At 53.4% G+C, this 14,133-nt stretch overlaps 1 protein-coding gene across 1 annotated transcript in view; it reads right to left on the reverse strand.

Annotated features, from left to right (window-relative positions):
- RAB3C (RAB3C, member RAS oncogene family) overlaps positions 1-14,133 on the reverse strand; it is a 112,606-nt gene that overhangs the window by 41,437 nt on the left and 57,036 nt on the right. Inside the window, exon 3 of the mRNA XM_036280454.1 lies at positions 11,299-11,417. Within this exon, the coding sequence (XP_036136347.1) occupies positions 11,299-11,417 (119 nt within the window). The remainder of the gene's footprint in view (positions 1-11,298; positions 11,418-14,133) is intronic.

The following is a 14,133-nucleotide window of genomic DNA, read 5'->3' on the forward strand; positions in this document are numbered from 1 at the left end:
ACATCGAGTGGCTGCCACCCACACGACCAACCAGGGCCGGGGACAAACAGCAACCGAGGTACATGCCCTTAGCGGGAACCGAACCCGGGTCTCTCTGGACTGCAGGCCGACGCTCCAACCGCTGAGCCAAACCGGCCAGGGCTAAAATCATGTTTTAAAAAGGTAGATTATGTTTCTTACTGAGACTTGGCAACCCTCTCTCAGGACGGACAGATCATCCATCTCCCCTGAAATTCCTGTGGGTGCTGGGTGCCCGTGGAAGGCTCCCTCACTAGCCGGTGTGGCCTGCGTGGTCGGGGGGGCAGTCCCCTCCCTGCTGCTCATCCGCCAGGCACTTACCATGCGGCCACATGTACGGACAGGAAGCCCTTGTTGTTCAAACATCACGAGTCTACTCTTTGCCCCAAAGAACGAAGGGGTTTATTTAATAAGGAGAGTTGGACGTAGGCAATAACAAATGATTTGAAGCCATTTAAGCCCGCGGACTTTTTTATGGTCTTGCTGTAATATAGGCTGTGCTTTTAAAAATATTTACAAAGCTCATGCCATGGTGTTGGGTATCGTTAGATTTGTTGAGCTTCACTTTATGTTCCCCAGGATAAAGAATCGTGACACTGCGGATGAGCAGGGAGGGCACTTGAACAAGCTGACAAACTACACGCAGATTCCGAGGAGGGGTGGGGGGCCACGGGGCGGGCACCAGCACACATCGCGCTCTGTCCGCGGGCGCCTCCCACCTCAGCCTTTGGAGGCTCATGAGCTTTTGCCAGGAATGATAAATATTTTGACTACATAATAAATGCTTTTGGTGACCAGCTGGGACCTCCAGAAAAATGGGAGAGGCAGGCGGCAGAAAGGGAATGTTTAGTAGAAAAACGTCTCAACGTGAGTGTTCTGTTGTGCACAGCGCCCGTGAGTGCTTCTGTGCACAGACCCAGCTGTGGACAGAGCACTACAGAACAAGTACTGTAACACCAGGGCGCCAAGTTAGGTTGGAATTTCAGAAAATGCCAAGTAGTTTGTTAGTTTAAGTAGGTCCCAAATATAGCCCAGGATACGTGCACTGAAAATGCATCCACTGTCTGTCTGAAGTAACATTTAACTCGACAGCTCACACTGTCATTGGCTACACCTGGCAGCTCCGCGCAACGTCCGTCAGAACCTGCAGCTGCTGTCCCGAGGCTCAGCGCTGTGCCCCACAGTGTCACCCAGCAGATGTGGTCGGAAACCAGGGAGAACAGCACGGAGGTGTCACGGTGAGCGCTGTGCCCACTCGCAGACGTTCTATCAGGGGGACAGGAGGTTCACTCTCGGGGAGACAGGAGGTTCACTCTCAGGGAGACAGGAGGTTCACTCTCAGGGAGACAGGAGGTTCACTCAGGGGGACAGGAGGTTCACTCTCAGGGGGACAGCACCCCAGTGCACGGCTTCCGCTCCCACTGTCCTCTGGCCCGTCTCAGTGTCTCCTGTTCAACAAATTAACCATGAAGCTCAGGAGCCAACCCAGTACTTTCTGACCCAGAAATAGGAATCAGTGCAACAAAAGCCAAGGGTGATTATTAACATAATAACCTCTTCACAGTTGCAGAGTGTCACCGTTTCAGAATCTTCTCAGACTGTATGTTCGTGACCCATCTTTTGACTTCGGGAACACAGACCTGGGCGTCCTGACTTCAGAGTAACTGTGTGGATGCCCCCTGAGCCGCAGAAGCTGAGGCCCAACGCCCACACCCCAGCCGCCCGACCCAGGTGGTGCCTGAGCGGCTACCACGAGGTGCTCTGGGCCGCGATGCTGCGATAAGTCACACACGGAGGTCCTTCCGCGTGGGGTCCTCCCGCGTGGGCTCAAGCTGCAGCGTGTGGCTCTGCAAACAGCGCGGGGTGCTGGGTACACGTGTGCACCGGCCTCTGCCTCTCGGGGAGTCAGGTGGCTGCTTCCCGGGGCCCAGAGAGCATACTCTGCAGGGCACGCGGCCTCTCTGCCCCCGAGACGTCTCTGCTTCCCCCACCCCGCGCGGCAGCTCCACGGGTGTCAAGGACGCCCCGAGCGCCTGCCGTGTCCCAGGCGACCTGCCTCCTAAGGGAGTGAGGGCTGCTATGGTCCTTGTTTGCTTGTTTCTTCTTCCAGCCTCAACGCAGGACAAACGACTCCTATTGACACTCGTCATCAGTCCTTTGGAAATGGGAGATCAGTGTGGGGATATAAAACTCTCCTTCTAAAGTGCAAATATTCCCATCCACCCGAGCAAATCAGTGATCAATGTACACATTCGATGACTCGTTTTAACCGGACGAACCGGGCCCTGGGAAGCATGGGAGCAGCCAGCTGTGGGCCCTGCAGAAGGCAGAGAGTGCAGACAACAAATGTTTTCTCATCCGTCCGCTCATCCGTCCACCCGTGGAGTGCGGCCTGCTCAGTGCGAGGTTCCTTGAGAGGTTCTGGGTGACACAGGGATAAATGTGATTCGTATTCAGTGGTCAAACTTCCCAGCCTGGTGGAGGGAACGAAAGAGTAACAGTGATGACACAGCAGGATGGAAAAAGTGCTTAGGACCTGGCGAGGGGGCCCCAGGGAGCACCCGACAGAGCAGGAGACGAGGAGGAGACTCGAACCCTGAACACCTGCGCAAGGCCACCTGAGGCAGCACTCACCTGCAGAGTCACGGGGGGGGGGGGATTGGACGTGAGCTTCAGGGGAAGAGGACTAGAGGTCAGCGGTAAGGACAAGACCCCTCCTTCTGGTGGGACAAGGGGGGCAGCAAGGAGCCCCACACATTCGAGTGATGCCCCGTGGTCTGGCGTGGTCGGAAGGAAGGAAGGTGCAGGAGGTCTGTGTACCCCGTCCACTCCCCAAACAGCCGCCTGTGGGTGGGGCTGGGGACTCGGACGGGGGCTGGCATGCCCCCCACAGAGGAAGGCCAGGGCTGAGAGGCTGCCGGGCAGGCAGCCCTGGGGACAAGGCCTGGTTCTGCAACACTGGCCTGGAACCAGGGCCTGACCCCTGGTGGCACCTGTCATAGTGATGGCCATGCAAAACCCCTCCATTCTTCAAACAAACAACAAACAAACAACAAGAACTCCTGCTGGTTGAATTGAATCTCCTCTGAAAGTCTTACAAGCTCAACATTCTTCTCATTCTACCAATTCAGAAGGCTCATCAGTGAACCAAAAAACCAGGAGATGTAATTCGCACCCACTGCCTCATTTCAAAGGAGCTCTGGGTGCTGCTGCCGCCGTTCGGGAGAGTCCTGTCCCGCCCGGGACGGAGCCGGCGCCTGTCTGAGGACACATCTGTGGGTCCTGCTCCGTCACCTCCATCAGCAGGACCTGGTGGGTCCGGGGAACCGTGGCAAAGGCAGGCGGGTGATACACCTCGTCCCTGCATCTCTGCCCTTCCAGGGGAACCACCTGATCCCACCCAGGGGCCAGGCCCGTGTCCGCCCTGGCGGAGTCTGGAAGGAGCCTTGGCCTCGGGGAGCAGCCAGCTCAGCAGCAGGTCCCGTCCTCGCTCTGGGCCAGGACTGGGGTCTGAATCCTGTGGCTCAGACACACCGGGCTGCGCTTCCACCTGAACCACGGGGTTTCTGAGAAAACCGGAGAAAAATGTAGCACCCAGATCCCATCCAAAGTAAAAGTACACGGGACAGACTGTCCCCGTTAAGCGATGGGTTGGAGAGGGTCAGTCATACAAAATCAGCCTGCAAACTGTAAATATACAAAAGTCAGTAAGCTCTATAAAATACATTTATGGATTTCCCCAGAATGTTATCATTAATCCCTGAGAGTCTAAGTCCAGTGAGGTGTGACTAAAATTGCCTGGGTCAAAGCTCCATCCTTCAGTTCAACCTCTCGGTAGCATCACTGGGGGAGATATGGTTGGATCCGACGCTGGGGCCCCGGTGGCAGGGACGCTCTGAGCCGGGCAGAGGACGAAGGGCCCTGAGTGGTGCCGGGCGGGGCTGCTGCACCGTCTGGACGGAGAACCACGGCCGGTGCACGTCCCAGGGCAGGACGGTCCTTCGGTGTCTACGGATGCCCCCCCCCCCCCATCCTCACTACCACCGGCCAGCGGGATTCTCTCCCTCTGAGGTCGGGAGGTGCTGTGGATTTCCGAGGCTGCAGTCGGTGTGGGGTTCCTCTCTCACTGAGTGAGGGACTTCGGGGGGGGTGTGAACGGAGCCTCGACCACGATCGGCCTTCTTCCCGCCCTGCTCTTCCCCCGAGACCCCTCCACTGGTTTGAAGAGAGAACTTTTCAAAAAGGCAACATTTCCTTCTGGCTTCAGGAAGTTTTTCCTAAAATAAGCTCTTCTATCCAGCTACATAAATTAAGTCAATTTTGATACTTTTCGAAACCTCTCATGAGGTCACAGGATGTAGAATTCTCTGCTCCAGCGATTTGGAAAGGACGGACCTCCGCACACAAACTGCGAGGACAGATTTGCATAAATTACCATATTAATATGTTTCGACGTTATCAGTTTATGAAGAACAGAAAGATAAAATAATTCCAATTCTAGCAGGGCACCCGTTTTTCTCACTGCTTAAATACTTGATATGCAGTGAGGAGGCTCCGGCTGGGGCTCGGCCCATCATATTAACCCTTGAATGCAGGCGACAAACCATCAGAGCTGCCATGTTCAGGACCAAGCCCAGTGCGACCCAGAAAATTCAAGTTGAGGGAAGGTGTTTGATGAGAGACGGGGTCAGGGATGGAACAGGAGGTAAGGATGTTTGTTGTTCTGCCATTTTCTACAAAACGAAGAGTGTTTGACATTTTGATCAGGGCTGTACCCACGAGACCCTGTGTACTGGCCTTATCACCACATTCCACTTCAGTGGCAATGAAACGGATTTTAATGGCAAAGTTGAGGAAGCCAACAAAAGCAAAAGTGGGAAGAAATGCCAAGGGGAAGGGAGATGAAGTGACATGAAGTAAGAAGGATGGGTGGCCCAGGGGAGCTGCAAGTGTTTCTGTAACAGGTGTCGCTGTAGTCAGTGGCACTGTAGTAGGTGTCGCTGTAGTTGGTGTCACTGTAGCAGGTGTCACTATAGTTAGTGTTGCTGTAGAAGGAGTTGCTGTAGTGGGTGCTGCTGCGGCAGGTGTCACTGTAGTCGGTGCTGCTGTAGCAGGTGTCACTGCAGTCGGTGCTGCTGTAGGAGGAGCTGCTGTAGTGGGTGCTGCTGCGGCAGGTGTCACTGTAGTGGGTGCTCCTGTAGTGGGTGTCACTGTAGTCGGTGCTGCTGTAGGAGGAGCTGCTGTAGTGGGTGCTGCTGCAGCAGGTGTCACTGTAGTGGGTGCTCCTGTAGTGGGTGTCACTGTAGTCGGTGCTGCTGTAGGAGGAGCTGCTGTAGTGGGAGCTGCTGCTGTGGCAGGTGGGCACCACTTTTGCAGCCTTTCAGGGTTTCCTGATGAGGTTGTTTAGGAACATTTTCTACAAAGTGGTCTCCACAAGGAATATAATGTAATTTAATATTCGAAGCTCTATTTATATTCAATCCATCAGTTTTCAGCATCTGGTTTTCTGTGTGTTTTGTAATGTGCATTACAGATTGGCACAATGGAAGCGCTTACTATTTATGAATAAATAAATGAATGTAATAAAGAATCTGGTCAGGGCCTGGCCGGTGGACTGGAGGGTCCCAGGTTCATTCTGGTGAATTATGGAATCTAGAAGTAGTCAAAGGAAACCGAATCTGTAGCCAGCTGGTCATCAGTGAGGTGGTCCAGGGGACCCAAACGTACAACGAGTATCTGAAGTGAAGCCAAGCTCATGTGGGGCCCTGCCCTTAACCTCGGTTAACGCTGGCAGACAAATATTTTGAAGACTAATCAGAAACGTTTAGTTGCACTCTGGCTGGTTTGGTTCAGCTGTTGGAGTGTCAGCCCACAGACCAAAGAGTCGTGGGTTCAACTCTGGTCAAGGGCACGTACCTCAGCTGTGGTTTGGTCCCCGGCCCTGGTTGGGGTTGTGCAGGAGGCAACCAGTCGATGTGTCTCTCTCACATTGATGTTTCTCTCTCTCTCTCTCTCTCCTTCCCTCCCACTCTATCTGAAGATAAATGGAAAAAATAATATCCTCAGGTGAGGATTAAAAGAAACAAAAATCTTTTAGTTGCTGTGAGTATAGAATAGTTTGGAAACCACAGAGGAAACACTCAGACCCTATGGTCCCTCCTCCCTCACCTGCTCTCAGGGTGCTCTGGGAAGGAAGAAGATTCAAAACTCTATTTGACATTTACGTGTCAAAGTCAGGTTGTAGGACACGGTTCACCCCGAAACACGAGAGCTGAGTCAGGAACGTCGCACTGGGTCGGGCTGTGTGGTTCTTGCTTTGGGAATGGACGGCTGTGACCACACTTCATGGATTTGTCCAAAGTCACTGGGGTCACACATCAATGCCACCTACCGTCCCTGGTGACAAACAGAACCCTCCACTGTGCTGCTTCCTAATTTTCTCGTGTAAATACTTTCCTCGAATGTCGAAAGTGGCTGTGCAGGGGTTGTGGTTTACAACTGATAATCAGGGTAGTTCTCTTAATGACGAAGTTCACCCTGGTGCTAAAGGAGCAACTAGGGCTCCGGAGCCCTCCGGCCGGGGAAGGACCCGATGCTCCCGGACAGGGCCGGGGCAGAGTGCGCGGCTTCTGACCTGGAGACCTGGCCGGGCCTCACCCACAGAGCAGTGCGGAGACGCTCCTGCTGACCGGCCCCCGGAACGTGGCACCAAGAGCCTGAGCCAGGAGAGTGAAGGACTCCCTGAGGCGCCCAAGCCCACCGGACGAGGACCACTGACCGACCACCTGCAGACGCCAATAAGGGTCAAGTAGGCCGCTAGGGTGACTGTTCACTTTCCGAGCCTGGAATCCATTTTCTACGTAGGATCATGACCACCCCCCAGATTTGCTTTCACCACCACCCGCCCAGACCCCATGCCGCACATCGGGATGGAGAAGAAGCTCATCTCCGTCCCTCCCCGGAGAAGGACATGACGGTTGGGACTGTCCTTCAAGACAGTCTCCCAATGCAGGCAGCGAATCTCAGAGAGACCAGGGCCATGAACACAGCCGGAAACCACGGGAATCCTGAGAAAATGTGGGCATCGCAAGCGATACTGCGACACAGAGCTGCACGGACCAGGGGCAGAACCAGCAGCAGACAAACGCCTTTGTCCCAGAGCCCAGGTCTGTCGCTCGATCTGCACCTTCCCAGTGGCCGCGGCTCCCGCCCTGACTGCGCATCAGCGTTTGGAGCAGTGACTGCACCTCCAGTGGGGACGCCCCCGGACATTCCCTGGAGGCCCCCGGACACCCCCGCACGCCCCCGGATGCTCCCAGGACGCCCCAGGATGCCTCCGGACGCCCCTCCTATCCTCCGAACACCCTGCACCTTCAGCGCTAACGCCCACTTCACGCTTTCTCCTCAAGCCAGTGCCCGTTCCCAGGCCACCCCCACACGTCCCTGCACCTGGGCTATCTATGGAAAGGACACTGGGGAACAGGCCGTTTGGGGTTCACTCTGGTTTTCGGAAAGCAGCCAGGCATCCTCTAAGCTCACCTGAGCGCGGGCTGGGCTGTCTGCACAGGGACGGTCCTGTGCTGGGTCGGAGCCACAGTAGGAGATCTCGTCCTGAGATCCCGGGGCAGGAGGCCCCCTGATGCCCAGGGCGGGCAGTGTGAAGCTGGTGGTCACATGACTGTGACCTGAGCCTGTCACTGTCCCCCCCGAGCTGTGACAGACCAGAAGGTGTGGTGCCAGGGCCCTTGAACAAGAGTAGGAGACCCTCCAAATGCTCACCCCTCTCAGCTCTTACATTAGGCTGAGTCCCTCCACGTTTAACGTGAGGTCACCCGAATGTAATGTCATCATACACTTTTGGAGGAAAAGAAAGAGAAAATGTGAAGGTGAGGATATTCGAGGTGAAATTTCATCCTTGTCATGGTTCCCTGATCCTCACAGAGGGAGCTCTTAAAACTGGGGCGACCATGGTGTCCGAATTCACCCTCAGTCTGCTGGTGTTTAAAACAAACCTCCTGCCGTGAAGCCACCACTGTGTCTGTGGCTCCTCGTGTTGTGAACAGCAGAGTGTGAATAAGTGAGGTGAGGGCAGGAGCCGGAGACCTTCTCCTCAGCACACCCAGCAGCTCAGGGCCGAGCCTCCCTGGGGCCGGAAACAGTCCAGGTCAGGAAGGGAGGTGCCGGGCCAGGTGGACACACACTGAAGTCTGCAGAGCTCCGAGTCCTGGTGCCCAAGTTCAGGGTGAGCGTGGACCCCGAATCCATGCCCACGAGGTCACACTCCCACTGCGGGGAGGGTGGGCGTCGTGTCCCCTCTGTTGCGGGGCTCGGACACCGACATGGAGTCCCCGGCCCACTCGCATCTCAGTAAACTCCAGGTACCTTCCTGCATCCTCGGTGGTCACACAGAGAAGGTGAAACAGCATCTGGGACCCTGACGTGGGGAACCTGATCCATGACCACGTCCCGCCCAGGAGCCCCGAGTCTCAACATTTCCTGAGAGCAAACAGACTTAAAACGATCACTTTGACTGCAATACCTGAGCCAGAGTCTGTGGCAACCACCACACGTCACCACACCGCTGCTGGGACAAGCCTCCCTCGCGATCTGAAACGCCACTTTTATCATGAACGAGATCCCGATACAGATTCGTGTCTATGTCTGGACTATTTCAGTCTGCTTGGTACCAAACCTGTTGGTATTTAATGGGAACTGCCTTGAGTTTATGAGTTAATTTGAGAACTGGAATTTTTACATTCAGTCTCCTAAAAGAGGTACTTAATTCTCTCTCATGGCTGTCGGTGGGAGATACAATCTTTTCATGTACGTCCTAAGCTTGTCTGTTTCAGTTTACAGCTACACAGTTCCCTTTGGAGTTGCTATTGTGAATGGGACTAACTATTTGGTGTGTAAGTGTGAGTGTGTGTGTAAATAACAAGGACGTAGGTGTTTTCTCAAATGCACAATTAAAACTGAACAGCACTTGGCTGTCATTGAGCTGACACATGTGTAAAAATGTCGTTTGGACAACACTGTCATGTGAAACAGACAAACAAAAGGACGTGGTTTATTCCACTTTGCACTGCTGTTTCCTGGCGGACACGAGCTGTGACTGGAGCAGCAGTGACAAGGCCTCTGTTCACTCCCGGCCCCACTGGGGGAGCCCCATTTCCCCCCACGGAGCTCCAGCTAAACTCTGCTTTCCCCCAAACCATCCCTGTTCAGCCTGGCGGCTGCATTCACAAGCACGGCACCTGCCCAGGGGCTGGTCACGCAGGCTGTGCAGCCACAGCCGTGGAGGTGGGCTCTGCACAAACCACGGCCACGCTGCAGAGAGCCGTCAGACAGGGCGATGCAGCGGGGTCAGAAAAGGCTTCGGTTTCTCTCTCCCTTCATCCCAGTTCTTTGGAACGGTTCAATCAAAAGAGAAACTGAAAACAACTTCATAAACCCAGACAAGGGATCAGCAAACTTGTGCAGGATCCGTGGGCCAGGGGGCACCTGTGGCAGCTGCCCTGCTGCTGTGTGAGATCCTCCCGGACGGGAGCTCCGGAGTCTGGCTCTGTCCTCCGGAAACTACTCACAGAGCAGACAGTGGCCGGCCTGGGTTTGCAGACACACTGGGCCCTGGCTCAGCTTCCAGACCCTTATAGACCAGTCAACTTCCCAGCTATTCAATAGGTTTTTGAAAAATTGAAGCAATGGACTTGTCCCCACAGAGGTAAGGATGATAGGCTGCCAAGCACTCAATGAACAACATGTAGGAAAATCACCAAAATCATTTCCGATCCACCCCAGTATTGTTGAGTATTGTTGCTGTTGGTTGCTATGCAGGATGAGTGGGATGAGAGTGAGAAACAGGTTACATTGTGACAGCTGGGATGAGTGTGAGAAACAGGTTACATTGTGACGGCTGGGATGAGAGTGAGAAACAGGTTACATTGTGACAGCTGGGATGAGTGTAAGAAACAGGTTACATTGTGACGGCTGGGATGAGAGTGAGAAACGGGTTACATTGTGACGGCTGGGATGAGAGTGAGAAACGGGTTACATTGTGACGGCTGGGATGAGAGTGAGAAACGGGTTACATTGTGACGGCTGGGATGAGAGTGAGAAACAGGTTACATTATGACGGCTGGGATGAGAGTGAGAAACGGGTTACATTGTGACGGCTGGGATGAGAGTGAGAAACGGGTTACATTGTGACGGCTGGGGTGAGAGTGAGAAACAGGTTACATTGTGACGGCTGAAATGAGTGTAAGAACAGGTTACATTGTAATGGCTGGATGAGAGTGAGAAACAGGTTACATTGTGACAGCTGGGATGAGAGTGAGAAACAGGTTACATTGTGATGGCTGGGATGAGTGTAAGAACAGGTTACATTGTGACGGCTGGATGAGAGTGAGAAACAGGTTACATTGTGACGGCTGGATGAGAGTGAGAAACGGGTTACATTGTGACGGCTGGATGAGAGTGAGAAACAGGTTACATTGTGACGGCTGGGATGAGAGTGAGAAACAGGTTACATTGTGATGGCTGGGATGAGTGTAAGAACAGGTTACATTGTAACGGCTGGATGAGAGTGAGAAACAGGTTACATTGTGACGGCTGGGATGAGAGTGAGAAACAGGTTACATTGTGACGGCTGGATGAGAGTGAGAAACAGGTTACATTGTGACGGCTGGGATGAGAGTGAGAAACAGGTTACATTGTGACGGCTGGATGAGAGTGAGAAACAGGTTACATTGTAACGGCTGGATGAGAGTGAGAAACAGGTTACATTGTGACGGCTGGGATGAGAGTGAGAAACAGGTTACATTGTGACGGCTGGGATGAGAGTGAGAAACAGGTTACATTGTGACGGCTGGATGAGAGTGAGAAACAGGTTACATTGTGACGGCTGGGATGAGAGTGAGAAACAGGTTACATTGTGACGGCTGGGATGAGAGTGTAAGAAACAGGTTACATTGTGACGGCTGGGATGAGAGTGTAAGAAACAGGTTACATTGTGACAGCTGGGATGAGAGTAAGAAACAGGTTACATTGTGACGGCTGGGATGAGAGTGTAAGAAACAGGTTACATTGTGACAGCTGGGATGAGAGTAAGAAACAGGTTACATTGTGACGGCTGGGATGAGAGTGAGAAACAGGTTACATTGTGACGGCTGGGATGAGAGTGTAAGAAACAGGTTACATTGTGACGGCTGCCATTCAAACCTGAGGAGGGGCAGCCTCAAGTGAGACCGTCCCTCTCAGAGACGGTGCTCAGTGCTCACTCACCAGTCCTGGACAGCGCTGAAGGACTCCTCGTTCGTGATGTCGTACATCAGGATGAAGCCCATGGCCCCGCGGTAGTAGGCTGTGGTGATGGTCCGGTACCTTTCCTGGCCTGCCGTGTCCTGGAAATACAGTGATGGTCTCTTTAAGAGTCAGACAGCACATCTTTTGGACAGTGACTGATGATCCCAAGAGCAGGCAGAACAGTCTGACTGTACCCGTGTGCACAGCTGCTTTAGTCTGTTTTCCCGATCGTGTTCCTATGGCAGCTCTGCAAGTTATGAAAACTCTTTTTTCTAAAGATCCAGCTCAAAGTGCCTTCTACATGTTTCATTCCCATCAAGCAGCATCACAGTATAAAAAATAAAAAGGAAAGAAATGTTATGCACATCGAAATTTGTGGCGATCTGAACAGTTTAAAACCAGAAGAACATGTCAACTCCACACACGAGTTCACTGTCCACTGAGCAGAAGTCACTGTGGGGAAAGCTGGGTTTATGGAAAGTTCTCTGCGTTGAGAAGCAGGCAGTTTAGTCTCAGTTTCTTCAACTGTCCAGTGAGATTAAAAACACCTTCTCCCGAGGACACCTGAGTCAGACAGGCCTGGAGCTCCGGCTTGTCCCGGCCAGTCTGGCCGCTTGCTGGGGCTGCAGGACATGATGCATGGCAAGAGCCCGGCACAGAATGTGATCAGCAAGCAGCAAACGCTGGCTGTTGTTCCTGCACATGGGGCGGCCGGCCGACAGGTGGGAGAGAGACAGCAGCTCACAGCCCAGTCTGGGCACCAAGCAGCCTGTGTCTGTCACCGACAGTGTCATGTAGCTCGAGAAACTATTCCTCAACTCAACCAGCTCCGTGGGGTCTGGGACGTCCTTGGTTGGCCCTTCACCCTGGAGACAGGCTCTATCAGACTCGGTTTATACAGTTAAAAATAAAATGTTTTATCAGAGGAAATAATTCAAGGCAAAAACAAAAACAAAACCGCCAAACTTCAGGCTGAAACTGTTCCTCGCTACTAGTTATCAAGCTACTATGATTTCCACTCCCCAGTTCCTGCCCCATGATTTGCACAGAAGTGTTTTCTTCACCTGATTTCAGTCTGGATCCTCCTTCTCCCCTCCTCCTAGCACAGGGTGCACCCCAAGTGCCCTGGGAGTGAAGAGGCCTTCGAGGAAAAGCTACTTAGGGGCCGCGATGGGCACATGTGAACCAAAGGACTTAGGTGCACCACCAGTGACACAGACAACAGGGTGGTGAAGGGGGGTTGGGGAGGAGGGGTCAGTGGGAGAAAGGGGGGGCATCTGTAATACTTTCAACAATAAAGATAAATTGTTTAAAGAAAAGAAAACAGACACAGGCACACGGAGGCCTCATGATGGCAGAGATTCGGCGGTGCAGCCGCAGGCCAGGGACGGCCGGCAGCCGCCAGAGGCTGGGACAGAGAGCAGGCCCTGCGGGCACCTCAACCTGGGACTTCTCGCTTCCAGACTGCGGGTCCATGATGTCTGCAGTTTTATGCCACCTGGTCTGCGACACTTCATTACAGCAACCCTGGGACCCAGTTCACAATCAGGGCAAAAGCATTTGAACTTCCAGCTACCCACACAGCCACTCAGTATGTAACAGAAGAGAAAATGCAGACAATTCATGGCAGTTTGTGAAAAGTCTAATACAGTCACCCTCTGTGAATTTATGAAGGATGCTATGCTGAAATACATCCATATTCCATTTATGTGACAGTGATTCTATTCAGAAAAGGGGAGGTGATACACCCCATTGTTTCAAAGGGTGTCTAACCACGTGTGCATGTCCATGTAGGTGGATGTATGCACACACAGGTATACGCATGCACGCAGCTGTGGCTATCAGACAGAGTGACCTGCTTCCTCTCGGAGTTTCACCCCTGACAACTGGGCTGCTATCACAGAAACCACACCACGGTGGACGCTGACCTCCACCACAGCTGCACAGCTAAGTGCTGACCAGCATCCGCCTCTTTTGCAAGACGACACTGTCCCCCAAGGTGCATTTTTCACCTCCATAAACAGGCAGGCACTGAACACAGTCGTATAAAAGTAGAAAGCTAAGCAGGATGCTTAAATATTTTATGCGTTCTTATTGCACATTTATTTTTGGAATGAAATAAGAACTTTTTCCTACAGCAGTTAATCTTCCCTGAAAACTGACAGACCCGCGTCCCCGCTGAGCTTGTGCGAACAGGCTGCCGCCGTCCGCATGCTGCAGGAGCACAGGCCGTGGGAGTCAGGTCCACACTCTGCAAAAGACTGTCAGTGTGGGCCCTGAGCAGGTCTGCGGTCGTGTGGGAGCCCCCGGCCTGTCTCCCTGCTTCGCACATCGCACCACACAGCGTCTTGCCCGGACTTTCTCAGCGAGATGAGCTTTGAAATGCCTGGCTCTTCATTTTACAGCGGCATCCACCTCTGACAAAAACCTAACGAAACAGGCCCGAGGCACAAGGATAAAACGTGACCCGTTATTTCTCGCAGTGTTACCATGGCGATCCCTCTCTCCGGAGGAGAGGCCGGCAGACAGCTCTTTCGCACGCCGTTGACCCCACTGCCCGCGAGACCCTGACGACTGTGCTTCCGCTCAGGGCAGCTGGAGACGTGTGCAGTGAGCATCACCCACGCACTCAGAGAGCCGCCTCCGGGACCTCAGCATGCTGTGCAGCCGGACTTGGGGAGGCGTCTCCGCTCTCTTAGGAGCGTGTCCGCTGAGAATGATCACACGGACAGAGAAAGGTGGCACTCTGCTTTCTTGATGATTAATCTCTTTGACATACTTCTTCCCAGGGGGGTTTCGATCACCCTCAGCTTC

The sequence above is a fragment of the Molossus molossus genome, unplaced genomic scaffold (genome assembly GCF_014108415.1).
Source record: "Molossus molossus isolate mMolMol1 unplaced genomic scaffold, mMolMol1.p scaffold_m16_p_3, whole genome shotgun sequence".
Lineage (NCBI taxonomy): Eukaryota > Metazoa > Chordata > Mammalia > Chiroptera > Molossidae > Molossus > Molossus molossus.